We start from the raw sequence: 27,547 nt of genomic DNA, 5'->3' as shown, positions 1-27,547 counted from the left end.
TGAAGAGTAATACAGGTCCTACAAGATCTTGCATCATGCCCACTGCTACAGGGAGGGGCATGTTCCCCCTCCGCTTTAGGACCACAGATCCCACAAATGCTGCAGGTTTTCATGGCGGGCAGGAAACTGGTACCTGGAAGACTGAAAAAAAAATTAATTAATATTTTTTTTTTTAAGCTGCAAAAAACCAAACAAACCCAGAGTTATCAGCTGCTAAGCAAAACCTGGTGTAAAATCCCGTCATGGATTTTAATATAATTCAAGTCGATTCTGGGTCAGCGCCGCTCGACCCCATTTCTCTGCCTCCTTCCCCACAGCCTGCGGCTCCGTTTTCAGCCAGTAGCGCAGAGACGAAGCTAGCGGAGACACACAAAACCTGCTTTAACGACCAACCTTGAGACCCACGAGCCTTAAAGTGACAAGTGACTTTAACCAATGTCTACGACAGCTCCAAAAGCGACCCCACCCGTTCAGCTGGGTGACCAATCTCCTCTCTGGCCTGTGCGGGGAAAGGGGGCTGGATTCCGGTCCTGTATTGTTTACGTCCGCGGCCAAAAGTAGGTCATAGAAAGAGTGTGACAGCTAGTGACGAGAAGCCCGAGTTGGGCGGTTTCGCAGAAACGTCTTTTTGAGCTGTATTCTGGCTTGTTTTTACGTTAAGTCACGTTTTTACAGGCCGAGAAGGAGCCCGGAGGACGGCTAGGCGACCTCTACAAAGCTGGTAAATGGGGAATAAGCTGTAGGGTTTACAGACCGCGGGCTGCTAATGCTAACGTAGGCTAACTTGGTGCTCTCGCTAGCTAGCTAAAGGTTTGGGTTATCTTCAGCACTCAGTAGCTAGTGCTAAGTGTAATTGCACGGTGACATTACCTTTTTCTTGCTAACCAGCTACTTATTTACGTTTTATAAGACTTGGACAGTAAGGAGGGAGTAATCGTAAAAAGGAAGAAGCTTTAGCAGGGCTAATTTCGCTAGCTAGGTAGTTAGCTAGCTAGCCAGTTCGAGTAGGCCATAAACAACGAGATCTTCTGATACTTGCATGGAGTGTGTTTTTAGACTCAATATTTCTGCAGATAGAGGCTTAACTAGTTAGTGCTAGGTACTAAATTACGAGTGAAAGACACCTTTCACTCCTTTCCAGCGCTTTGAGTGTCAGACTGTCCTCTACCAAATTGGGTGGCAGTGAACAGGTCCTGAGACCACCACACTGGTTTCTGTTCTGTTTCTCTCGCCATCAAGGTAACATAGACAGATGTGGTGTCTTGTTGTGACATGAGGTCACTGTCAGCCCCATATTCATAACATTTAGGCAGTATATATGGGCTGTTTCTGCATAGTAATGGGGGAAATCACTTTATTTTGTGCAGTTAATAGCTTCAAAAAGCTTAAATTTACATTTACATTTATGGCATTTAGCTGACGCTCTTATCCAGAGCGACTTACAAGGTTCCTCGTATCACAGAGGAGGGTCAGTGTGGTGTTAGGAGTCTTGCCCAAGGACTCTTATTGGTGTAGCGCAGGATAGTCACCCAGACTGGGAATCGAACCCCAGTATTCCACGTGGTGTGGTAGCACACTGGCAGGTAGTGGTGTTATCTGTTGCGCCACACCAACCACCAACCTTAAATTACCTTATTAGAAGTGCCCTCAGTTTTTACCATGCCTGGGGACTCCACACTATGCACACTTTCTACCTGTCAATTTCCCGATTTTGCACCTGTGGCTCAGGACGGGCCTCTCCGTTGTTGGTTTGGGTGTGTTTTTAACGGAGGAAAGAAAGCAGGGGACGGGGAATCTCCGGCACTAAATTGCTCTCCACACCATCCTGACTTTTGGAAAACTGCCTTCCTGCTGATCAGGGTCATGTCAGGTCTCGAAGGTCTTGATTACTTGCATGGGCCGTGTTAGGTTTGGGTTTAACTTGAGTCTGCAAGAAGGTGGATGTCCTGGAGGATGGTTGGTGATCAGTGTTTGACTTGGTCCTAGTTGTGGTGGCCTTTGGCTGGCATGTCCAGGCGCAGCAGGAACAGCCGGGCGTGGCGCTACGTGTGGAGTGGGATTCGGCGTGATGCGGATGCAAGAGCTCTGGTGCTGGCCTCAGAGAGCGAGGAGTGGGGCTGTGATCGCCTACAGGTGTGTGTCTGTCTGTCTGTGTGTGCTTGTTTGCATGTGTGGGTATGTACCTGACGTGTATTTGCCCTTTCCAAACAGTGTCACAAATTGTGCATTGTATCGATGCACATATTTTAAAAGCTTTATATCATTTTAGATTTTTTTAAATATTGTGTCTTGATTGCACAGAGCTAATTATATTACTGTATGTACACGATCAGCCATAATATTGGAACACCTGACGGGTGAAGTGAAAAACATTGATTATCTACAGCGACATCTGTCAAGGGGTGGGATCTGTTAGGCAGCAAGTGAAAAGTTCGTTCTTGAAGGTGATCAAGATGAAACTAGGCAAGTGTAAGAATCTGAGCCACTTTGACTAGGGCCAGATTTTAATGGCAAGACCACTGTGTCAGAACATCTCCATAACATTGGAGAGGCCTAATCGGGGTATTCCTGTATGCAGTGGATAATACTTAACAAAGTGGTTTGTGAACTAGTGACAGGGTCATGGGCACCTAATGCACGTTGATGTAATCCATAGAGGCCCCACCTCACATCTTGCATGATCTGCTACTTGCATATTTGTGCCAGGTCTTGTGGAGTCTTGTGGATGCCTCGAATGCTGTGCTTTGGCGGCACAATCGGGACCTACAGTGTTAGGCAGTTGGTGTTAATGTTATGGCTGATTGGTGTATAGTTTGGCTGGGTCATCACTCAAAATAAAGCCCCCAAAATAACCAACCCTTTGAATATATAACTGACAACAGAAGCTCACAGCCGGTCTCAAAGTTCACATGTGGTTTTATGTACATCTCAAATGTTCACAAGATCTAAATATACACTAAACACACCCTTTCCTGGATATTGCAAGCGCAAGAGTTGAGTTTATGTCTATGTATTTAGCCCAAAGTTCCATGTATTGGTGATTATTTTAAAGCTATTGGGAAATAATTTTGCCCAGTATATTAAAACTGCAACACATACAGAATCTGCAAACTGTACTGTCTAAACTGTGTAAGTAGTGCTCTTACACTTTCCATGAATTCAAATAAACGTCACATTTTGGTTAAGGAAAACAACAGACTGCATATGTGTACTTGGCAACAGGTCATACAGGCTATAGACAACAGGTGTACTAGACTCTAATATGATGCTAGTATAGATCTGTATAGGTCAGAGTTTACCAAACATAGGTCTGAAGTCCACCTTTCCCTGCATGCTTTGGTGCGTTACCTGCTCTAAATAATCAGCTAATTAACATGCATGTCTTGAGTTGAAGCGGATGTGGCGCATCAGAAAATCTCTAAAATGTGCAGGGCAGTTGTAGGACTGCTGGTGTATATACACCACAATCAAATATTTAAAGCCTTTTCACACTCAAACCACACTTAACAGTGTTTTGACCAGGCTGTATGCTGCCGAACTAGTAAGAAGAGTGCCTGTAGCATGAAATGCCAATAGCTTTCTCATTTGAGAAAAATGTACAAATGTACACTCCGGTGACTTTTCCCTCCCACTAAATCTTGAAACTCGATTTGTCAAAAAATGTTGTCAACATGCTTTTGTGAAGACGTGGCCGTGCGCTCAGGCAAGATAGGTAGTCACCTCTAGAGGAATGTACAAAATACACTCGACTACAAAAATAAATCCAGGTCCAAGCCTCTTTTGATTGAGCCACTGGAGTCAGCGGCACAAGAAAAAATCTAAAGGATAGCACAACAAAAACATAAGAAAACTAAATCGAATAATGATTTAATAAAGTGAAGTAATGCAGAAATATGAGCAATGTGGCAGCAAGCCATGAGATGTACGTTTATACATAAGCAATTTCCTGGGTACTACTGCAGGTAAACTAGAAATGGACCAGTCATTTTTATGTCCGATACCCATCACTGATACCGATTAACAGCAGATCAATCCTTTCATTTCTACACAATGGGTGTGGGATGAGGGCAGTCTGTCATTTAGTCTTGTTACAAAAAAGAAATTGGATAACAAGTAAAATAATGCTTAGAGAAAACAGTCAGCCAAGGCGGTGGTTTACTGGGTCCTGTGCAGGTAAACTGTCATGTAAACTTTTTAACTTAATTGCCATTGAGTCCTTTTGGTGTAATTTTGGTCAGCATCTTGCAATCATGACAGCCCTCCTAAAGCACGTCTAACTGAGTGTTTGTGTTCTGCAGTACAGTGACTCAGACTCGGAAGCCGAGTATTCTGCCATCGTGCCATCAGTGCCAAGTGCAGTGCCAGTAACCGGAGAGTCATACTGCAGCTGCGATTCGCAGATGGAACCCAGCTGCAACCCACGTCTGCGCAGTTACACACGCTTGCGGGACTGCCACTGTGGTGAGGACGACCAGGGTAAGAGTGCTTCAACTGGCTGCCTTCGTTTCTGCACCTGCATCTTTCTCTTGCGTAGCGTAGTCTTTTAATTGATTTAACTGTGACCCATTGAGTCTCTGTTTGGCTGTGCTTTGTGCTCATGTGCGTGTGCCAGAGTTTGACTGGGTGTGGGATGAGGGCAGTCGGTCAGCCGCCACACTGCTGAGCTGCGAGAACCGAAAGGTGAGCTTCCATTCGGAGTACAGCTGTGGCACGGCAGCCATCCGTGGCTCCAAGGAGCTCTCGGAGGGACAGCACTTCTGGGAGATCAAAATGACCTCTCCCGTGTACGGCACAGACATGGTAAGGTTTGAGTGAGTGCGTGTCTGTTTAGTTTTGTGAATCTAAGAGGTTTAATATTGATAATGCGGTTTGCTTATGTGCTTTCTGACACTATTATGTGAAGAAAATAAGCCAGAAATAAGCAAAACAGATTAACCAATTATTTACTGACATCAGCAGCTAATTACACATTTGCTGAATGACTTATCATTGTACAAGCTGAAAGAGTGCATGGAAATTTAAGAGAGCCTATTGGGTGCATTTTGTAGATGGTCGGCATTGGCACATCAGATGTGAATCTGGACAAATACAGACACACATTTTGCAGCTTACTGGGCAAAGATGAAGACAGCTGGGGCCTGTCATATACAGGTAAATATAGATAAAATACATATTGTCACTGTCACACAGAATATCTCCAAAATAGCAGCTTTACACGAGAATTAAAAGACCACCATAACTTTTTTATTTTAAAAATAATTCCAAGTAATTTTGGAACATTTCTATTGATTTATCATGCATTTATGATGCAATGTAAAAAGCTAATGCTAGATGCAAAGTTTTTGCATGACAGCAACAATAGGCTGCATTTTATACAGCTTCATATTTCATATTATGTATCAGTTTAATGTAAGTTATGAATTATTGTTTGTGTTTTAGGGCTGCTACATCACAATGGTGACAAAATGAGCTTCTCGTCACGATTTGGTCAGGGATCAATCATAGGAGTTCACCTTGACACCTGGCATGGAACTCTCACCTTCTTCAAAAACCGCAAATGCATTGGTAAGCACCACTTCACAAACATTCTGGGCAAAGCTGTGTCATTATTATCATCATTATTATTATTATTACTGCCCTTATTTAGATTTATATTAATTCAATTGCAAGGATAGTAAATGCGGATTTATACTGTATATTTATAAGAGGCATAATTCCACTCTGTGGAATTCTGCACTCCTCATGTTTTGAAGTGCACAGAAATGAACCAGTTGGCAAGAAAACAAGTTTTATTATGCTGCTGTGAATGTAGTGCTCTGAATGTATGCTGTGGAAAGTGCAGACCAGACCTTGACCTACACTTTAGTTAACATACCAGTTGAGCGTGAGAACTTTGTTAACTTCGTTTTTTTAGCCTTCTCAGGAGTACCCTCTTTTCACCTAATCAGTATAGGTTTAACACATTACACATCAGAACATTTATATTAACTACTTCATATCATTTACATACTCATGTAACACTTAGCTGTACCTCTAACACAAATACACTAAAATCAATATGAAAAGATAAAAATTATATATATATATAGAAAATATAATTTCTCCGAACATCATCATGTAATAGGTAGTTGAACCCTAATAAATCTATCCATCAAGGAGAGCATTGCTGCATTAAAAACATACACTAATACACTATGCTGATTATTGATTTAACTGTGACCCATTGAGTCTCAGTTTGGCACGCTAATATATTATGCATACTACATAAATGAATGCACTACTGATGGTGGTGTATTATTTTGCCATAATGTTAAAATAGCACTATACAGTTTTGGACAAAAGCACACATGTTTTAATTAAAAGCAATAAGGGCTAGTAAAACTGTTGCATATGTATGAGAGCTCTGTGATATTGCTACTGGGCTCATAACTGCTTTCTATAATTGTTTCCACAAATGTCCTGAAGATATTAGTGAGATTAGTGAGCTATGGAGCCATGTGTCATGTAGTCATATATAGAAAAATGATCATCTTATGGATGCATATAGAAATAATATAAATAGTAATGACTAATTCTCAATATTAATATTGAGAAACTTTTACTATGCATATCCGATGTGTGTTTTTTTTTGTTTGTTTGTTTGTTTGTTTGTTTGTTTTTTTATTTTTGGAAGGTCATGAAAAATGTTTTCCACAAAAAGTATGGGACCCCTGGACCCCCCCCCTTTTTTTTTATTAAGTAATTATTTATATACATGTACATTTTCCAGGTGTAGCTGCCACGGAACTTCAAAACAAGCGTGTGTATCCCATGGCGTGCTCCACCGCTGCCAAAAGCAGCATGAAGGTGATCCGCTCAGTCTCCGCTCCCACCTCTCTCCAGTACCTCTGCTGCTGGCGTCTGCGTAAGCTCCTCCCCTCTGGAGCCGATGCCCTCGGTGTGCTGCCCCTTCCACCTGGACTCAGGCACCTCCTGCACTCTAAACTCGGCTGGGTGCTAAGCTTGGACCACTCACATCCGCATACAAACTCGAATACACACACGCCGCCTGGGCCTTCGTCGGGAAGCGACTCAGAAGGCTGCGCCTCTGACCCTGAGGCGTGCCAGAGGAAACGCTGCCGCTGGACCTGAGCCACTGCTTCTCCTTCAAACATGCACGCACATACGCACACTTTCTATTTCTCTTACTTAATACATGGTCAATCTCTCCTATTGTTCACCCTCAAGTGTTTTATTTTCTTGAGGCTGTCACTCAAAGTCAGTTAATGGAGTTGAAAAGTGAAGAACGAAAAGGAACTGAAGAATCAAATTTCAGTCCAGTTAAGCTCATTGCATTGAACATCTTCTACACGCAATCGAACGAACAGTCCTGAACATTAACTTCTATGGAACTGTCAAAGGCACGTTTTAGTGTATGGAGTCTTGAAAGACATGGAAACACAGAACTTTTGTTTATGGGCGACAGCAATCACACACAATCAGAAGCATCATGACTGGAGAGCGAACTGACTTTCCTTTCTTCTGACTATCTCTTCCATTGCTTTAGGACAGAAAGTAATGCGACTCTATGCTACCCCCCTATCATCTCAATATTGTCTTTATCCGTGACTCTCAGCTCTTTGCCCTTAGAGTCTGTACTGCATCAGAGCTTGGATCTGTAGTATCCAAATGGCTCAAACGGATACTTGGATAGATCATATAGGAAAGTATTGATTAGCTCTCTGACACCTTGTGGTGCACAATTTGGAATTTTATTCACCATCCAAGTCAGCAAAACGCATCATTATAATGACAGATGCTGAAATTAACGCTCACTTGAATGAAGTTCAAGGAAGGTGCTAAATGTGAGAACAACTATAGCAATTGTTACATTGTCCTTGTTATTATTTGTGTCGTGTGCTGGCATTGGATGTCCTGGATATGTGGCTGGACCAGAGCAATTTACCCTACAATTCTATGCCAACCTCTGCTGACCCACCACAGTACACACTTAAAATGAAAGGTGCTACAAATGGCTCTTGTCATAGAGGACCCAAAAACTTCTAAATTGGTAAAGAAGCAATTTACATATAGTAAAAATTATATGTCCAAATGTTTGTGGACATCCCTTCTAGTGAATGCATTCAGCTACTTTAAGTTGTACCCACACAGCTTGACTAATCCTTTTAGAGAAGTGCTGCCAATAGAATAGGACTCTCCAGAGCAGATAAAGATGAACCATTTGGCCCCATGCCTAATGCCAGGTGTGGGGAAGAGGGGTATAAAACCCCCATCATTGAGCAGTGGAGCAGTGGAACTGTATTCTCTGGAATAATGAATGGTGCTCCATGTAATACTTAAGTTGGGGAGTAACTCCAACAAAAGCAGGATTCACCACCATCTTATTACAAACATGGTTCTTTATGAAACCAAAAGTATTTCTATGGCATCACTCAAAGAACTAATAGCACCTTTATTTTTAAGGAGTGTATGTATCTGAATTGCCATCTGACAGTGGGCTGTGTCTGCTCTGTTCTGTCCCATGTTTGTATTGTTCCACATTTATGAGCTTTTAAAATAGCTGTCATGCTTCCATCATCTCGCTCTGCATACCTTTGTCCAACTAATCAGTGAATGTATTGATGGTGTTATGGGTGTGTTGCTTTCTTGCTGGGTGGTGGGAAATGTCCTCAATCTGCTTCAGTTTCTGTACGTCAGTGTAATCGTAGTGTAATCCCTGGTAACTGTCCTAATGTGTGAAACATTAGTATCAAGCACCTGCATGAATGAGGTTTTGGACCTGCTCTTGGACCTGCCAGCATTTGTGTAGAACATGAGGGGTCTGTTCTCACACTTCTGGGTAACAGTGTTGACATGTCAAATGAAGTGACTGTGCAGAAACAGGCCAGTTGCAGTGGCTGGGTAGTTCCGGAGTTAAGCTGGTAGTACAGTGGTTCCTCAGTTCCCAGATAGCAGTGGTGCTATGACCCAATCCTGGGCCACATCATAGGTTCTAGTAGTGGTTGGAAGATGGCAGAGATGCTCTCAGAACTGTTAAAGACAGTATTACAAAATACTGTATGATAATAATGAGGATAATTGCATCATTAGGATGCGTTCTAGCCTGGTTATCTCTGTTGCTATCTGGGTGGCACCTCCTACCCTTGTATTAATCAAGTATGCTGTTGGCCATTTGCTCCAGAGTACAGATTTGTAATGGAGACCAGCAGATGGGCAGCGTCAGTGTCCATGTTCGTGACAAAACATTCACAGTCAGTTCTTTAAAATCAGCCAGAAAAGCTGATTTTCTTCATCCAAATGATTGAACAGTTTGAGCAATGTACCGGCCCTGTTCTTCTTACAAGCATACTCCTTTTTTTACATCTCTCTGTGAGGGGCGTATTTAACCAGTATGGGGTCTAAGTGTGTATAGGTTTTGTAATTCACAGTAAAAAAAAATGTTATGCATTAAAGCACTTTTTTCTGCTTGTTGTATGTATATAGAGATACATACAGATCCTCTATGCTGTGTTCTGTACATATTGTATGTATTTCTTTTTCTCTCTTTACTATATGTTAAGCATGGCCTTTTACCTAAAGTATGATTAAAGGAAGAAAAATCATATATGCACAGACAAAGAGTCTGGAGGTGTAGGTTTTTTTTTTTTTTTTTATCGTAATAAATGATTAATATCAGCATTAATATAAGGGTGGGTTCCTATAGTATGTTCCACTGTCTCAATGTGTGTAGATCTGCTTCATCTGTTGCGTACTTAGACTTTTCACTGTTTTTTTTTTTTTAAACTTGGAATGTGATTTTTTTACGTTTAGCGTTACTGTACATTCAGACACTTTATGTTGCATCAATTACTGACACAGATGTTAAAATACACACACACACATACAGCTTGTCTAGTCTCTGTAGAGAAGTTCTGCCGATAGAATAGGACTCTCTGTATCAGATAAAGATAAACATATTGGCTAGAGGAGTATAAAGCCCCTAAGCATTGAGCTGAGAAGCAGTGGAACTGTATTCTCTGAATTGATGGTGGTGCCTCATGTAATACTTGAGTTGGGGAGTTTGGGATTGGGGTAGGGTGGTGACTATCCAACGTCCTCACCTAATAACACTCTTGTTTTTGAATGCAATCAAATCCTCACAGCAATGCTTCTCCAAAATCTAGTAGAAAGCCTTTCCTGGACAGTAGAGACAGTTACTCCAATGTATGCAGGATAAACTGTTTTTTTTTTTTAATAGCTCTGATTTCAGAAGAAACCATGAATGAGCAGGTGTCCCAATACTTTTGTCTATTTAGCATACATACAGATATTCTGTGTGATCTTCTCTATCTATCTTTAATATATGTAAAACATAACCCTAGAACTTACTTATTTTACTATATTAAAAAATGGATGTAAGAACTGAGCAATTTTTAAGTCACAGAGAAGAAATTTGATCAGTTCAATCAACTGCGCCACTGACAAAAGATGACCTTTTTATCACATAAGATTATAATCAAGATTATTTCTCATCATAAGATGTTATATGCTATAATTATGTGCATTTTATGTCATTTATAATAATGAGATTTGTTTTGCAATAAAGAAATGTTCTATAACATAATTACAACATAAAATCACAACTTGATACTCTCATTATTATTAGATGTATTTGAATCATTATAATGATATATTGTTTGTAATAAAGAGATGTACTGTCATAAGTACAACATAAGATCTCAGACCTTTTTTTTTAGTAGATTTTTATTTCTTTTTTTGTTCAAAAATTAAACCCACAGAAATGTGCTGCAGAAATTTGCTTCTGTGAATCTGCAGTAAAACGTTCAGCCAGGCTGAAAGGTTGACAGTGCAGCTTCGTCTAGGAACCAGTGTTGCAGACACACGTTTCTGGACGGACCGTTGTTTCGCTGCCATCGTGGAGGAAGTTGTGTGTGTTTTGTGGAGGTCAAGAGGAATCGGGGAGCTGCTGATGAGAATCGAGTGAAGATCAGGGACTCAGAGCTCGGGTAAGAGAAGAGGAGCGTGTTACCGGTGTGAGCATCACTGTGATCGCTCACTATTTCGCTGTGTGTGTATCAGCCTCGAGCTCTGTGTGTATAGCGTGGGAATGCGCGCTCCGTTCAGAAGCTCCACGTGAGGCTCGTAACTAGGCAACTGCAGCCTTTCAGACAGCCTGGTCAGACATGGACATTACTGTGCTGTGTCTTTCATTGATATTACATTAGATATTATGTAGATATATTTTAATAGACTCTTTTTCATATGCCATACATATAGATAGTCTGTGCTAGATCTTCTGTCTCTGTTTAGTAAGTGTAAACTATAACCCTTAACCCATAACTTGACTAAATAACTAAAATAAAAGACAACAGCTAAGATTTATTATGATACCAGGTTTGTAGAGCTGCCTGCTTGTGGATTTACCCAATTATATCAATGTTAAAACTTACCAGCCTGTTTTAATTTAATGGTATCTAACATTTTTTCAGCTTCCACACATTTATTAAATTCTGATTTCTGCACTTTGTTGCAACCATCCTGAAAACATCTCCAGTTGGTCAAGTAGATCAAGCTGCTTGACCATTACAGGGTATGTCATTTATTCCCGTGGCTGCTGCCTGAATCAGATTCAAAACCCTGACCCTGGCCTACAAAGCCAAGAATGGGCCAGCCAGCCCCTCAGTACCTGATGGGAATGGTCAAAAGCCGATCAGCACCAAGAGCCCTTCAAGCTTCAATTATGGCTCGGCTCGACCCGCCATCCCTCAAGATTCACAGAAGACAAGCGTCCAGACTTTTTTCTGTCCTGGCACCGAAGTGGTGGAACGAGCTTGCTCTGGGTGTCCGAACGGCAGAATCACTAGCTGTCTTCAAACGCCGACTGAAGGACCCTCCTTTTCCTAATCTATACAAATTAGCTAAGGGTATTTTCTGAGTAAACAGTGAAGCACTTTTGTATGTCACTCTGGAGAAGAGCGTCTGCTAAATACCTTAAATGTAAATCTAAGTTTGGTGGTTTAGATGATTTAGCAGCCAGCATTGCCTGCCTGTCCTGAATAGTTCACCAGTATAACCAAGCTTGTGGACTAGTATGACCAGCCTGGCAACCAGCTTTCTCAAGGTGGTAATGCTAGTCCCACAGACTCTTTAAAAGAGCTAAGCTGGTTTATAGGATAGGATGTTGTTGCTTGAATAAGCTTTTCAACCACCTCCACCATCAAATACCAGCTTAGACCATTTGAAACCAACTGAGCTGGATGTCTAAGAAGTTCTAAGAAGTTCTAATTATTAATGCCACGTTACACTGTTTAATATGCGCAGAAAAGTAGTACCTTTGTCCGTAGAAAACAGTGCAACTAAGCTATAGACAATAGAAAAACAAGTTATGGGGACCCTATGATCTAAACCTTGTATTTCCCCCATTCTCAAACACCTAATCCAGCACATGAAGAGTCACCCTCTCCTGTCATTCTTTCCCTCAGTCAAGATGGTGAAGAAGAGGCGCTTGAGGCTCATCGCCGAGATGGCCCGAAAGATCCGGGCGTACCGGGAGTTAAAAAGCCGCCCACGGGACTCGCAGCGCTACGCTCTGGACTATGACACCATGACACGGACGTTCACTGGTAAGAAGCTGCCAGTACTGGCCTGGAAAGATGTGCAGAGGGAGACGCCTCTCTTCACGTTACTGGCTGGCATGCGCATGTTTGGCGTGGGACGGCTCTTCACCCGCAAATCGTGGTTGGAGGAGCATGAGGAGCCCTGCTACTGGAAGATAACTAAAGTGAAAGTAGATTACACAGCTGAGGTAAGGCAGTCGTGTGTGTGTGTGTGTGTGTGTGTGTGTGTGTGTGTGTGTGTGTGTGTGTGTGTGTGTGTGTGAGACTCTGTCTCTGTGGTTTGCAATGTTTAACAGGAGTTGTTGCAAGATAGGGGTGTAACAGTGCACTAAAGCATGACATTGCTGTTGTGTTTCGGAGAATAGGCATTCTGCCACTCGCGATATGTGATGCTGTTGCTCTGTGGCAATGACCATCAACAACTCACTACACCACTATTCTCCTACTCCCCAGCTCCAACTCCAACTATAGTCTTATTAGTACATTACGCAGCAACATTAATTGTCGCAGAAATCCTTTTATAATAAACTTTTGTTGAAGGTTTTGTGAGGATATTGAACAGTGTTGTGGGTTGATTGTATCGTCACACCCTCATTGCATGAAAACCCACAAAAGTTAAAACAGCTTGTACTATTAATGTACTTTTTGCTTTTCTCCTGTAGAACATGGACCATGGCAAAGCATGGGGCATTTTAACATTTAAAGGTAAGCAAAGTATCATTTTTTATTTGTTTTACTGGAGAACACCAGACACGTTCCGGCCTCTGCACAGCAGTATAATGGATTTTAACCTCCTTATTTAACCCATCCATTGCAGTGAACACACAGACACACTCGCACACAACTGATTTGGGGCACACCCAGAGCAATGGGCAGTTCTCAGCACCTGGGGAGCCAACATTGGGTTAAGAATGATAAGGGGAGAGAGCACAGCAAATTGTGCTTTCTTGGAGTGGCTCTGTTCAAACACAGACTCATCCTTTCTGAAGGCCTCTGAGAGCTTTTTGGATCTGGCCATGGTGATACTGTTTACTTAGTAATAAATATGGGGGTGTCCTAACTTTTCTTAACAAGAAGTCCCTGTCTATTAATTATATTTTACAAAAGATTAAAGCAAATTTTACTTTTTTATTCTTTTAAAAGCATGTGTTTAAAATCTGTTCAAAACGACAGGTTTCCATGGGGTGTCCTAATTTATTTATGGGCCATAGGTCTGAAATCCGAGTCCGAGTTTCTACTTCAGTTGTTTGATTTAAAAATGGATTGTATTCCAGGTAAGGAAGAGGGCTCAGAGCAGGAGGTGGACAAGGTGATGTACCATGACTGGCGACTGATTCCCAAACACGAAGAGGAGGCCTTTAAGCAATTTGAGCCCGTCCCTGAGCCTCCTGTCCGGCATGTGAGGTACCCTCCGCTCCTACGGGCCATGATTCTAGCCCAGCAAGCCAAGCAGCTGGGTTTGGATGTCAGCAGCCTGCCTGAGCCCAGCCTGCCTTTGAATCGAGATGTGCTGTTCAACAAAGATTACTTCCGCAGCCAAGAGGAAAAGCAGAAACAGGAGGGAACTCCGGTCTAATGCCAACATGAGGGGGGAAAGGAGGGGCGATCTTGCACCAGTGACCTTAGCGAGAGTCACCTCCCCATTATTTCTTTTCAGTGAGATGATTGATTTGTATGAGCTCTGAGTGGAAGCTGCCCTTACATTGATTTACAACAGGCTTTATCCACTCAAATGCTAACGTTAATCATTAGGAGTCCTGGGGTGAGTCTGCACAGTGCACACCATGTTCATGAAATCAGAACGGTTCCTTTTTTTGGTACACCGGAGTCACGTCTCTGAACACAAAAAGATGACCCAAAGGACATTTTGGCCTCTGGCCTCTTTTCCCCTCTTTTCTTTCTTTTTTGTGTATAATCTTCTGTACTGTGTGCTACACAGCTGTGTTGCTCATTAGAATATTTATGAATAAACATTATGTACCCACTAAGCCTGTGTTTGATCTGCTACAGTTCTTCCCCAGTTGTTAGATTTAACAGTCATATGTTGCAACAAGCAGATGATCAGATTTTATTGAATTGAAGTATCAAAAATGTAAGCAGTAATAACATTCATCTCACCAAAACAGGAGCACTTCTATTTTTTGTATATGAGTAGAGTGCAAGTAATTAGAGGTGGGCAACATGACAATATTTTATCGTTTTGTGATCTACTTCTCAAGGATATGGTCAGTGTTTAAAGAAAACTGGTCAACTGCATGTTTAATTACAAACAGGGTCATTAGTCTGGTTTAACTGGATGAAGGACAGCACATTTTGAATAAAATCCCTGTACTACATATGGGAGAATGCTTGGATAGTAGTAAAAAATTGTCATTACTGATGCATTTTGTCTGCCATCCCGTCTATTGTGATGAACATCATGAAAATGTCTTTAAATGTCTACCATATTGCCCAGCATTACTTGTTTAGCAGTTAGCTCGGTATCCAATTGAACCATTTTAACGTGTGTGTACAATGACCCATCTACACCTGGTCATTTTATATGTCTTGAGTATTAGGATTAGGCCAAGCCACCTTTAAATGCCAGTGTGAACACACTCAAGACTTATTTACATAAATCACGAAACTGATCACTGAAGCCAGTTCAGGAGGTGGTCTGAGCCTCATTGAGCCACTTGTTATACAGTAGACGTGTAAACGCATCTGTCTCCCCAAGACACTCAACAACTGAAAAACTAGGTATAATTGATGCACAGTGAGCAAATCTGCATGATCTGTCCCACACAGCATTTAGATTTCAGTCTGACTAACAAGTGTAAATGCACATGGCTAAAATCTTATCAGGCTACAATCCTGATAATCAATCTACAGTCCTGTTTTTTTTTTTTTTTACCTACTTTCACCATCTTCAGTATAAATGTTAGTTTTGCTGAAAATGTGAGTGAGTTTCGTACAAACTTGTATAAGGAACTAAGTGAAGATGGCTAATCGGCCAATATGGCTACATAGGCTGCATTTTAATAGGTGCAGTAAATGGCTAGAACTGAATGGTAGTTAAAAAGTAAAGAAGTGTTTATGGTTTTATTTATTAATGACTGGTAACAATTAGCTAAAACCTAATGGCAGTGACAGACCTGAGAATTATGTGTATGTTCATTTTGGATTTTTTTTATTTTTTACTAAACATTAGTAAAGCACAGTCTTTCAAATATAATGCAAACCCAGGTTTATAAATACACGACTCGTCCTAATCGTCATATAAAAAAATATATGGATATGAATGTCCAGATGAGATCTGAATCCAGCACGGTCATTAACCGGACACTGCTCACAACTGGTGTGTGGACGCAGCAGAGGGCGCGCACGTGCTCAATTGCGCACGCGCATTACGAGACGCTAGTGCGCGTGCCCAGGCGCGCCCTCTTCTTTTCTCCCCCAAAAAACTCGTGGGACAGGCGGGACAGCCGGCGAGCTGCACTCAGAAGAAACATGATTTGTCTGTTCTTATCTCTGTTCGCTTACATTTTCAAAACAGGTGAGTGCTTTCTGAACACCTCTCTGAAACACCCGGTGTACCCGCCAGCATCTCGGGCTGTTTTAATGGCCACTGATAAATTAAGAGACTGTGAGCTAAGCTGGCTGCTGTGGGAAATAGTGCTACTGCTGTATGCATATTTAGCTAACCAGCTCTAGGGCTAGCTAAATATGCACACACACACGTTAATAAGAATCGGGCCCTGGTTTAAGTGTGGTTAAAGTATGCATGCGCACAATAACCTCTTAATACACCACTTAATGTGGTGTACATATAGCTTGTGCTAGTGCTAGCTGGCTAACCCGAGTTATAATAGATCCATTAACAAGTTGAATCACCTTCACGTCGGTGTCACTTGAGGCATTGCCTTGCATTTGCTGTGTTTTAAGGATAAAATTGTGAATACTACGTTTATACAGTCGTTTAAAATACTGTAGCTTAATAATGTTCTAGTTTTAGGAAGCCTGAATGAACAATTCAGTGTAGTTCATAGCTGCTTAAAGAATCGGTTCGGTTAACTCAGTAAAACTCCCATCTTTGAAGTTCAAGTTTAAGGCATCGGTTCAGTTCCATGAATCGAACGTCTCATCGCTGCGGTTCAGTTTGGATGAATCGATTCGGCATCCTCAGTAAAAGTTCCAGTCTCTGAGGTTCAGTTGGAAAGAATCGGTTCTGTGAACTGAATCGCGCTTCCCTCCTAGTGTCCGCTAGCAGGTGAATCGCCTTTGCTTCGTTCTTACTCAACCCCTATTATTAGCGTCTTTACTCTGATTGGTTGTCAAAAGCTCATCCCCTGGCGTCCCCGTCACCCCACTGTACAGTCTGTGTGTCGGGCTGCACGCGCGAGACGGCTGCAAGCAGCATGGGCTCTAAAAGGTCACTCACAGACCCAACAGATATTTTGGATTTAGGAGCGAAAGTTGCCCGAATCACTGAAGCAGGTACAGCAGAGAGGACCTTTTACTCTAAACAGTTGATATATAAGTAAGCCGGATTTCATAAACTGAGATATGGAGCCATCTGCTGAGCAGGTCTCCTCTGCCTAACCCTCACTGTAATAGGTTTATAGTTTGGTATTAGCTTATGAGGAGTGTAGCCTGCTTGTCTGAGGTCAGTTTGACAGTGTTTGTTCATACTGCGCTTAGTCCTGTGTATGGTCCACGTTATGGTTTAGGGTATCTGAGAGATGTAATTATTAAATATGGTATGGTTGGGACAATATTTATTGTGATAAATTGCATTACCATATGCATATATGCAGCTATTTTTTTTTTTAATCCTGTCCCAGACTTCTGCATCTACAACTTTCTCTCTGAAGGCCTCAGAGAGCTCTTTGGAGCTGGCCATGGTGATGCCACTCACTTCACCAATGAAGAGCGGATGTTTAAATGAGACAGGCATCTCCAAAATCCCCTTTGATTTTTGGCAATTTATGTAGTAATAAATGTGTCCTTATTTGTTCACAAGAAATGTATATGAAATTAAATTGAATGCATTTATATTAATTACATATAAACATAAATACATTCTACAAATTCTGTTTTAAATGTTTAGGTATATTACCTCCATCTCAGTATTGTTCAACTGAATGTTAATGGAAGGTATTCAAAGGGTGTCTTTCTATATTCAAATGACTATTTCTGCACATATGCATGTGCTCATTCCTTTGGGCCTAAAGGATATTGTGAAAAGGTTACACTCATGTTTTTGCAGCATGTTTTTCAACATTTAAAACACATTAAATTAAATCTTTTCTGATAAACTGTTTCAAAATAGCAGATTTCTCCTTACTGATTATCGTTTTATCATTGAGTGCATTTACCGGCAATTATGGCAATTATTCTGGATAGGGCTACACTGCATGGACAGAATAGGGCAATATATTGCAATTAAATTGATACGTGTGTGACGCGGTTACGTTGACCTGCATTATTTTAAACCAAAAGGTGTTTTCATGTTTTATGGATTGTGTAAATGTTCTGCAGGATGGACTGGAGTGAACGAGCGAACCTTTATCGCAGTAAAGCCGGATGGTGTGCAGAGGAAGCTAGTGGGAGAAATAATCCGCCGCTTTGAACGAAAGGGCTTCAAGCTGGTCGGCATGAAACTCCTGCAGGTAAAGGAAACCGTGAACCTTATTAAGAATAAAGGTTTGTGTGGTTTTGCCTCCTCTGTATTATTACAGCTGGATGACAGCCTGCATCAGTGCTGGAAACTTTTAAACTGTAGTATTATAATTAATAAAAAATTGTTTAATATAAATTGTCTGTACTTCTTCTGTAGGCCTCTGAAGAACAGTTGATGGAGCACTACTGGGACTTGAGGGAGAGGCCATTCTACAAAGGCCTGGTCAAATACATGAGCTCTGGACCCATTGTAGCTATGGTAATATACACAAATTTAATACCTCTGCTTCTTCACCTGGTTATCAAATTGCATCCTATCCTAAATATGTTAAGTGTGTGTAAATCTGTGTATATATGTATATATGTAAGGTGTGGCAAGGCCTAGATGTGGTAAGAACATCCAGAAAGATGCTTGGAGAGACAAATCCAGCTGACTCCCTTCCAGGAACCATCAGAGGGGATTTCTGTGTGGAAGTGAGCAGGTTTGTGAGGTTCTCCTAACTGTGTCTTGGGATCTGGGCCAATCCATGTATTTTTATTTATTATAATTATTTTATTTATTTATTTATTAATTTATATTTAATAGATCTATTTTAATTTATATTTAAATAGATTTATATTTTTAATAGATCAGGTATCCTGATTTTAAAGACTGAGCACTTCAGATACTTGGTTTTGTTGTAGCAGAGCGCCCTCTGGCGTTTTCTAGGCACAATCGCTATTGGCAGACCGTGAGTACTGGGGTACTCATTGAATTGGGACGTCAGTTCAATGAGGTACCTCATATTTGTACTGGCATTACCTAGTAGCAGTGCGTTCAGACACGTTATGTTTTAAAACCTGGGTCTGGATTTGCAAAAGCTTTCCAACATTTTTTTTTCTTTGTCAGGAAAGGTGAGTTTGTAGTACCCAGATGAAGAAGTGGGCAATGTGACCCGTATTGTATTGTACCGTGATAATTTCACTTGCCTAAACAAACACAGACTGTGTTTCCTTACAAAGAGCATAATTAGTCCTGTTTAAAAGGACTGAATGCAGCAAATATTTTAAAGATTAAGATTAATTTTAAGATTAATTTAAAAATCTTATTTTGAACTGCTGCTGAGTTCAGTAAAAAAAAAAAAGAAAAATAATTATAAATAAATAAGTAAGTAAGTAAGTCTTGTCCCAGGGTGTATCTGAGATCCTGAAATAGATCAGTTGTAGAAGCTGTATTCTCTGTAGCAAGCATACAGGAAATGTATACTGATTACACATCACTATGTTGGTTCCAATGCTGTTATTAATTACTGTGTATGTTGTTGCAGGAATGTAATCCATGGCAGTGACTCGGTGGAGAGTGCTCAGAGAGAAATCTCCCTCTGGTTTAAAGACCACGAGCTCTCCTGCTGGGAAGAGAGCACTGAGCATTGGATCTACGCGTGATGTCCTCCACATACAAACACATACAGAGCTTTGCGGCCTTACACGTTCTAGTGCTGCAGTAAGTAGTTCTCCTGTTGAAGTGACACTCCTCTGGTTTGACACAATAGAAGAGAACTCCCTACTGCAGGTTTAGTGAATGGCATGCCAGAAGATAGATCTGCTTCTGTATAAAACTTTGGCTTTGCATTCGTTACTATTAGAATAAGAGATCAGACAAAAACAGGTCTAGTACTCAGCCTGAGAACTGTGTACAACGATCACTGACCACTGTTCTGCTAATACTCCTCCGTCCTCTTTCCATGTACTTGATAACATGTTTACATTTTTGTGCAGAAGATGCACACTCTCTCCATCAATGCACATGAACAAGCAATATTTATATATTTGTGTGCTGTTACTTTATATATTGCTAGAAAATGAACAAATGGTGTCATGCAAAAACCCCCATCTCCAAAATAATTTCAGATTAAATTCAAAGTCATTTTGTGGCATTTCTATATGTTTAATTTGACACAGCGTAAACTGTCAGGTTTAAATGGTGATACAAGGTTTTGGTGTGAAAGTGACTGAAATTAGTCAACTGCACTTGCAATAATATCTCAGCCCATGTTCTTTCAAACTATGATTCTAGCTACATGCCCGAATGCTGGGTGCTAGTCACCTCAACTGTTCTGTTAATATCCACATTATTATTATTTCATTGTGTTTTTAAACTTCAGGAAAGGTCGACCTCTCCATGCTCAGACTTTTGCATGGTGTGATCTGGTGCAGTTCATATGTTGCATATAATTTAAGACTCTGTGGCATGTTTATGGAACAATAAGCAATAATGACCTGACGAATGATGTAGACTGGTTTGGTCTTGCTCTCTTTTTTTTGCACTATGCTTTTACATGCGGCCGTTCTAAAACATGGTCATTTTATACATCTAGATTAAGTTTTGGATCCTGTGCTCTGTTGACCAAAATATGTCCTGTTCCAAAATAAAAGGCTTTCTAAATCCCTGATTACTATTTATTTGCAACCCTGCTAAAGTGAAAATTAGCTAAAGTGTCAGGTAGTTTAAAACGAGAATAAACACAATGTGAGAATTAGATCAAGTGTCACTAAACTAGGACATTCTGTGACCTCTAAGTAATTGCCCTTGTGCCGATTATTTAAAAAAAAAAGACTTGTGCATATACTGTATAGTCACATGACTGCCCTGTCCAGTCTGCAACGCAACTCAAGCTGCTTCTATAATCAAGGATAGATGTTCAATTAATGTATAGACTAATTTGAGGTATTGTCCTATTTTGTCCAGCACAGCTAAACCCCATGGATTTCCACATTGGCGAGGCATTATAGAGTTTCCTACCATTGGTAAATGCACTTGTACTATAAACAGCTTAAATCCTATTTAAATAAAATCATTATTAGTCAGTTATTATTAGTATGTCTCATGTAGTACTATTCACAGTATTATAGATCAAGTACAGGCTCTCAAAAGGGAAAAATTGCCATACTTTTGAGACACCTTGTAATGTAATATGTATGTAATCACCTGTATGTAATATACAGTAGTAATCCATATATATTGAATATAGTTTCACTTCTTGAATATAGTTTCACTCCTTCAGCTCATGTGAAAAACAGTACATTGTATGATGTGATTTATGTTCCAACACATGAAGACAAGTCCATCTTTCCAGAGCACGTTTATGTTTAATATTTAATATTTAACCACACATAAGAGAACATATAGTGGTGAGTTACATACATAGCGATTGGGCGGGGCATTCATCAACTGTCAATCAGACGGGCAGCCAATCATAGCCCTCAATGAGCCTGTGACCCAGGCAGCTCACAGCTCACTTATTGGTTACACATGACTTTCTGTGTGATTTATGCTTTTTATACTTCTGACTGGATTTACAATCTCAACGACAAAAACTCCTTTAATGCATTTGAATGGTGTTCCCAACAATACCAATACATCACCCAACAATGTGCTTTCTTATTCACAAGACATTATTTCATCATTTCGGGTTATTAGCCATCTACTGTCTCTGCCCTCTCAGGCACACTCCTAAGGCATACTTTCTTACTGTAACCTCAATATTTACATATTTGTACACGTCTCTCACCTTTCCCTCCATCTTCTTTAGTCCTTCTTATGCATTATGAACAAGCTTAGAATTCAGACAAACCTGTCTCCAATCCCTCCAACCAATCACAGACCCCTGTCCTCGAATCCCTACCCAATGAGCTGCCTGTTTCCATGGTGATCAGTGAGCTGTGAGCTGTTGGAAAGTTAAGAATAAAAGCAATAAGGTGTTTTAAGTATTTGGCAAAATACTGGGTCATTTTTGGGTGAAGGTAGTCGTATAGGATGCTTTTATCTATATTGGTTATAGTTGCCATTCAGCTGTAAGATGCAGGAGAGTCTTGAGCTGTACCTTGTGTGTGTGTGTTGGTTTTGCAGAGAGGTGGGATTGGGGGGGGGGGGGCAGTCACAGAGGAAAATGAGTGAACATACAGGGAATAGTTACAATTTAGGGAGGGTAAATACAGGTCTTTGGGGCAGGGGGTAGTTACAGAGCTTAGGTACAGAATTCTTGAGGAGGGTGGGCATAGTTAGGAATCAACAAGGTTTCATACAGAGTATTTGGGGCAGAGTTACGGGGAGTGCAGGCATAAGGTGTCTCAGATCGTATTACTCAGGGACATAAGACACCTGCCAAACAATGATATGGCTCCTCTCGGCTTTAGACAACGCAGGCTTGATCTGAGGGGCTTCGCCATCTACTTCCTCCGTCTCATCGTCCTCACCATCGCCTGGGAGAAAAGCAACGAGACACAAGATACAGTTTCAATGTATCAATGCTCCTTAAACAAAAAGGATTTGTATTTAGGACCACCATCTATTCCTCAGTCTCTTATTAAGACAAATCACATTATACAGTAGTGTTTATATGGTTGCTATTAAGCAAATACCGTATCTCCATTTTTGCATTTTTGACTTTTGGATGTAAGTTTAATGGAACGGATGTTCTTTACATTGTGTCAATGTTTTAGGATGAATGGACCAAAAGAAATGCTACAAAATCTTTTTTTACACTGACTTCCAGGTTAAGTTTTTTGCTCATTCATTTTGGAGATATAAGGTTTTTGCAAGACAGCAACATTACAAAGTATTCAACAGTAGCTATACTATAAATAATAATAATACTATACTACTATATTCAATATATACTGCATAGTAATTTAGGAAGTTAACAGTACATTTCCCAGTGCATGAAAAAATGTTATTATAAATATCACATACAAATGTGCCTTACCTATGCGGAAGTCAATGTAACCCTCCCCTCCGCTGAGCACCAGCACGTTCTGAACACTCTGAGCTTCACTCTGTGTCTCTACTGGGGCTGAGGACCCCTGAGACTCCGACGGACTGTCCAGCACACTACCGTTCAGGGTGGCCAATACATTGCCTTAGGTAACAAACAAAAAACTGGCATCAGACACAATTCACTTTTACATCATATCTATACCAATCTGCCATAACATTAGTACCACCGGCCTAATATTGAGTATGTCCCCGTGTACCATCACAACAGAGCTGACCATTTGAGGCATAAATTCCACAAGACCTCTGAAGGTGTCCTGTGGAATGTGGCACAGTCCTGTAAGTTATGAGGTCTGACCTCCATGGATCGCATTATTGAGACTTAGGTGCCATGATTGTGTCACCGGTTCACGAGTTGTCTTTTCCAGTTGACCACTTTTGGAAGACACTGACCAATGCATACCGGGAACACCCCACAAGACCTGCTTGATGTTCTGGGCCAGTCGCAATTCACAAAGTGGGTCAGATTCTTATGCTTGCTCATTTGACTAACACATCAATTCCAAGAACTGACAGGTTCACTTGACAGATGCCACTGAAAATGAAGACAATCAGTGTTTTTTGTGTCAGCTGTCAGTGGTGCTAATGTTATGGCTGATCATTGAACATTAAGATGAATACCCAAAGTATTAAGAAATAGTTCTTTCATATTAACAGAACCTGTACAGCTATTTTTTATGCTACTTCAAAAGTAAAATTACCAGTAAAACATCAAAAAAAGGTCCAAAAACACTGCTTAAGCTGTGTCATTTTCTCTTGACTAACTTCTCATAGACAGACAGCAGTTAAAGGAATGGATGGTAAACTGATGAGGGTGGTTAGCACTTACCTGGCACTGACACAAAAAATTTGACTGCATCCCGGTGTCCATGGAAACAGAGCTGAGCCTGAGCCATGGAGCAGTACGGGATGAAGCTGCCATTTCCTTTCTCTGAGCTGCTGTCGTCAGCGTATACATGGATCACACCCCCCGCCGATGTGGGAGACACTTTGTTAGCTGGAAACACAACATTACAAACCTAATCAGCAACAGCAAACCTGCTAACGAAAAGTACCAGCAGGCCAAGGCCTAAATCACACAAATCCAGACTGTCGCAGAGCACTATGTGAAAGAGCAGATCTGGAAGTGAAGCACAAGAATTGTCAAAAAAAAGATACAAAAGATACAAATCCACATACATGTACACAAGCACTGCTACACATGTCATCATTGTCATGAGAAAACCTTGAATATTGAAAATGGCAACTTTCTCTAAATTCATTTACAACTGCTATTTTCTTGCCATAGATGAATGATGAGAGTTTGGCACATGGAATTGAAAAACTGTGAACCTCAAACACTCTTAATTGACAGATTTGAAAAGAAGTGCAAGGCCTTCAATGCTAAACGCAGCAACAACTTTGGGAAAATATATGGAAGTGAGGCTAAAAAGCGAACACTAGACAGGCTTTTATTGCTGTTGTCTGCCTGGGGAAGCCACAGAGGTGTCGCGGCAAGTGCCAGATGATTTCGCAACTTGGAAGCTGGGGGAGCAGCTAAAACCGACCAGAGAAGGTAAAAGGGCTGACTAGAGGAAGCCAGGGGTCCCCAGTGGAGGAAGCCAGTAAATCTAGGCTAAAAGCTAACCCAGCCAATCGGCTACAATCTCTTCAGCTACCTGAAGAGACCTGTGCCAAAGGGACATAGTGAGGACAGCAGCCCTAGCTGATAAGACTAGTTTTTGCTATGGTGCTAAGCCAGGCTAGGCTATTCTGTACTATGCTATGTACCTGTGATCCCTCATGGTGATGTAAACCAGCCAATAAAAGCCAAAATGTTTTTATACAAGCCCTCCATAAAAGGAAAATCAATGTGTCTAATGAGGCAAAATAAACGGGAGTGTAAAACTGTCAAACTACATCAGAGCATTTTTCACCCAACCAAAATCACATAGCTACTATTTATAATCATATAGCAAGTTAAACCACTGAGTACATGCATCCTCGGCACCATTAATTTAATAAAGTAGAAATATTTGCTTTTATAAAGCTACACAAAATATGCACAAAAGTATTAGGACACCTACACATTACACCTACAGGATTTTTAAAGGCATCCCATTCTAAATTCATTGGCATTAATATGGAGTTGGCCTCCCTTTGCAGATCTAACAGCAGGTCTGGAGCTCTGCAGTTAGTGACTTTTCTGCACTCTGCTCTGAGCTCAGCACTCGGCCCTGACCCCACTCTGTAACTTTACGTGGTCTGACAGACACTCGTGGCTGAGCTGCTCTTTGTGGTTCCTAAATGCTTCCACTGTTCAATAACACCACTCACAGCTGATGGAGGAAGATCTAGGAGAGAAGAAATGTCACCCGCTGACTTCTTGTTGCTGCAGCGGTGGCTGACATCCAGTAAACTCTTTAGAACCACCCAGTCTTTCACTACTGTGTGTAAAGGCAGACTGCATGGCTGTGGGTCTTTATTTTATAGATCTGTGGCAATGGGACTGAATGACACACCATATAGTGTATATAGTTTAAATTAATTGTGAAATGGTCACATAATGTAAAGCACAGCTTTTTTCAAACACCAAAACACCAGAGTTACGAGGTTTTCTTATGACAGCAACAAAAATCACACCAAGAAACAAAATTACTTTAATAATGACTAAACTAAACAGCCCAAATAAACTTGATGATAAACCGAATGATCGAAATAAACCACAAAACGAGACAAACACTCCGATGAACAGAATTATAAATAAAGTAATAGTAGGAGAAGAAGATGGGAGACGTGATGGCAGGGAAATGACATGAAGAAAAGGAGACAGGCAGAACACTAGACTTACCCCTCAGTCCGAGGAGCTGGCCGCGGTGCAGGACTACAGCTACAGGAATAAGGAGAAAAGAACGAAGAGGACGGCAACATACCATCAGAAAAAGGAGCGAGTGGAGGTGAGGGGCAGAGAGAAAAGCAGTGCAGCCACAGAAAAGGGTTTACAGAAAAGAAAGGGAGAAAGAAGTGAAACTGTTACAGAGTTGTGGAGGAATCTGAACTGAGATTTGACGAGGGAAACGATGGCTTGTTTTTCACATCGTAAACGAGGAACGTGCTTATCTTCACAAGCTTCTTTTTCAGCTGAAAAAATGTTGTTAAAATCTGGTTGAAAACCAAGTCAGATATCCTCCAAAAGCTTCAACATTAGCCAAATGTTGCATTTTGGTTACTTAACACCATGAATTAAAACAACGTTAGAATTTTACATTGTGTGGATGTTAACATTATAGAGTTCAGCAAACGTTGCATTTTGGTCACCATACCTCTCAACTTGATTTTTTTTACATCAATATGATATTGACATGTTTCGAAGATGTACGATTACATTACTTACAACCTACATTCAACCAGATACTAACATCTATCAACGCTGGTGGCCAGCTGGGTTTTTTCAAGGTTTTTTTTTTGTTACCCTGTGTGTGTCTGTGTCTAAGCAAGATGGATAGAGAGGTCCATAGACACTTACTCTCAGTTAGAGGGATAGAGATGACCACTCCATTTCCGGTCCCCACCCACAACCGGTTACCTCCAATCAGCAGGGCTGTTATCCGAACAAACGAAAAGCCCAACTTCCCTGTACCTGTTAGTCAAAAGCAAGGAAAACAGAGGTCAAGCCATGCATTTATCCCTGTACCATGAACATTCAGCCCATGATTTGATTTGATTCAATGTGACTCCCGAAATTGGGTTTACGATTGAATTTTCTCTCATTATTTTGAACAAAATTTGAATGAAGGAAAATGACGACTGAATCTATGTTGTTGCACAATGTAGTACAGAGGGCTGGGAGAGGTGTGGGCACATGACTGGTGTTGGTTGTTTGCATTGCCATATCTTCCTCATTTCAGTTTTGTTTAGAGGACAGGAAACAGAAGCAGTTACCGAGCATCTTGCTGACGTAGGGCTCGATGTCCACGTCCTGCAGGTGCTGGTGTGTGAGTGCGTGGTACAATCGCAGCGTAGAATCCAAACGGATGGACACCCACACACCATCACCAATCCACGCAAGCTGCCTGACCTGGCTCTCCCTGCGTGGGTGAGCGTCAAATGATTTCTACCAAAGAGAATAGAGAAGCAGACTCAGTTAAACTCAGAAACTCAAAGAATGTTGAGGGAGGAGAAAGCACTGCTCCTTTACCCCTACTTCCTGTCCATCCAATTGATCGAACTCTTCAGCCCAAAACCCGCTACTCTAAGTTTCAGGCCACCAGCTTGTGTATTAATTAACTAAACACAGAAACTGCCAGTATATAAATGTATTATCTCAGTAGAAGGAGTTGATGTTGGGACGGATGTGTTGTAAGATAGACTATTTGGACAAAAGTATTGGGACATCTCTTAATCATTGAACTCAGGTGTTTTATTCAGTCTCACTGCCACAGGTGTATAAAATCAACCATCTAGCCATACAGTCTGC

At 41.0% G+C, this 27,547-nt stretch overlaps 4 protein-coding genes across 17 annotated transcripts in view; 3 read left to right on the top strand and 1 right to left on the bottom strand.

The window, feature by feature from the left end:
• The first annotated feature begins 386 nt into the window (after positions 1-386).
• Positions 387-10,615, top strand: spsb3a (splA/ryanodine receptor domain and SOCS box containing 3a). Of its 2 annotated transcripts, XM_072694105.1 has the most exons (7): positions 387-721; positions 1,987-2,133; positions 4,299-4,476; positions 4,613-4,800; positions 5,049-5,151; positions 5,440-5,565; positions 6,770-10,615. In XM_072694105.1, the coding sequence occupies exons 2-7, from the start codon at positions 2,008-2,010 to the stop codon at positions 7,129-7,131; spliced, it is 1,083 nt and encodes a 360-aa protein (XP_072550206.1). In that variant the 5' UTR covers positions 387-721; positions 1,987-2,007; the 3' UTR covers positions 7,132-10,615. The 2 variants fall into 2 exon arrangements, with proteins under 2 accessions (XP_072550206.1, XP_072550207.1); XM_072694106.1 differs by lacking the exon at positions 387-721 and having other exon boundaries at positions 1,992-2,133; positions 4,304-4,476.
• A 257-nt stretch (positions 10,616-10,872) lies between these two features.
• mrps34 (mitochondrial ribosomal protein S34) lies at positions 10,873-14,605 on the top strand. Its single transcript, XM_072693661.1, has 4 exons — positions 10,873-11,006; positions 12,483-12,805; positions 13,280-13,322; positions 13,892-14,605. The coding sequence occupies exons 2-4, from the start codon at positions 12,488-12,490 to the stop codon at positions 14,191-14,193; spliced, it is 663 nt and encodes a 220-aa protein (XP_072549762.1). The 5' UTR covers positions 10,873-11,006; positions 12,483-12,487; the 3' UTR covers positions 14,194-14,605.
• A 1,455-nt stretch (positions 14,606-16,060) lies between these two features.
• On the top strand, positions 16,061-20,710 carry nme3 (NME/NM23 nucleoside diphosphate kinase 3). 2 transcript variants are annotated; one of them, XM_072693662.1, is made up of 5 exons: positions 16,061-16,152; positions 18,138-18,268; positions 18,436-18,537; positions 18,648-18,760; positions 19,586-20,710. In XM_072693662.1, exons 1-5 carry the CDS (start codon positions 16,107-16,109, stop codon positions 19,701-19,703), a joined length of 510 nt encoding a protein of 169 aa, XP_072549763.1. In that variant the 5' UTR covers positions 16,061-16,106; the 3' UTR covers positions 19,704-20,710. The 2 variants fall into 2 exon arrangements, with proteins under 2 accessions (XP_072549763.1, XP_072549764.1); XM_072693663.1 differs by lacking the exon at positions 16,061-16,152 and adding an exon at positions 16,857-17,093.
• A 677-nt stretch (positions 20,711-21,387) lies between these two features.
• Positions 21,388-27,547, bottom strand: part of mapk8ip3 (mitogen-activated protein kinase 8 interacting protein 3) — a 50,722-nt gene continuing 44,562 nt past the window's right edge. For 9 of the 12 annotated variants that reach the window (XM_072692831.1, XM_072692837.1, XM_072692834.1 and 6 more), the window contains 6 exons: positions 27,013-27,184; positions 26,597-26,710; positions 25,922-25,960; positions 23,921-24,088; positions 23,024-23,176; positions 21,388-22,520 (listed from right to left, as the gene is read on the bottom strand). In XM_072692831.1, coding sequence (XP_072548932.1) covers positions 22,399-22,520; positions 23,024-23,176; positions 23,921-24,088; positions 25,922-25,960; positions 26,597-26,710; positions 27,013-27,184 — 768 coding nt within the window. In that variant the 3' untranslated portion in view covers positions 21,388-22,398. The remainder of the gene's footprint in view (positions 22,521-23,023; positions 23,177-23,920; positions 24,089-25,921; positions 25,961-26,596; positions 26,711-27,012; positions 27,185-27,547) is intronic. The other 3 variants (XM_072692836.1, XM_072692839.1, XM_072692842.1) reach the window with 1 other exon arrangement.

The sequence above is a fragment of the Salminus brasiliensis genome, chromosome 12, assembly GCF_030463535.1.
Source record: "Salminus brasiliensis chromosome 12, fSalBra1.hap2, whole genome shotgun sequence".
Taxonomy (NCBI): domain Eukaryota; kingdom Metazoa; phylum Chordata; class Actinopteri; order Characiformes; family Bryconidae; genus Salminus; species Salminus brasiliensis.
This window is presented reverse-complemented; position numbering and strand designations above follow the sequence as displayed.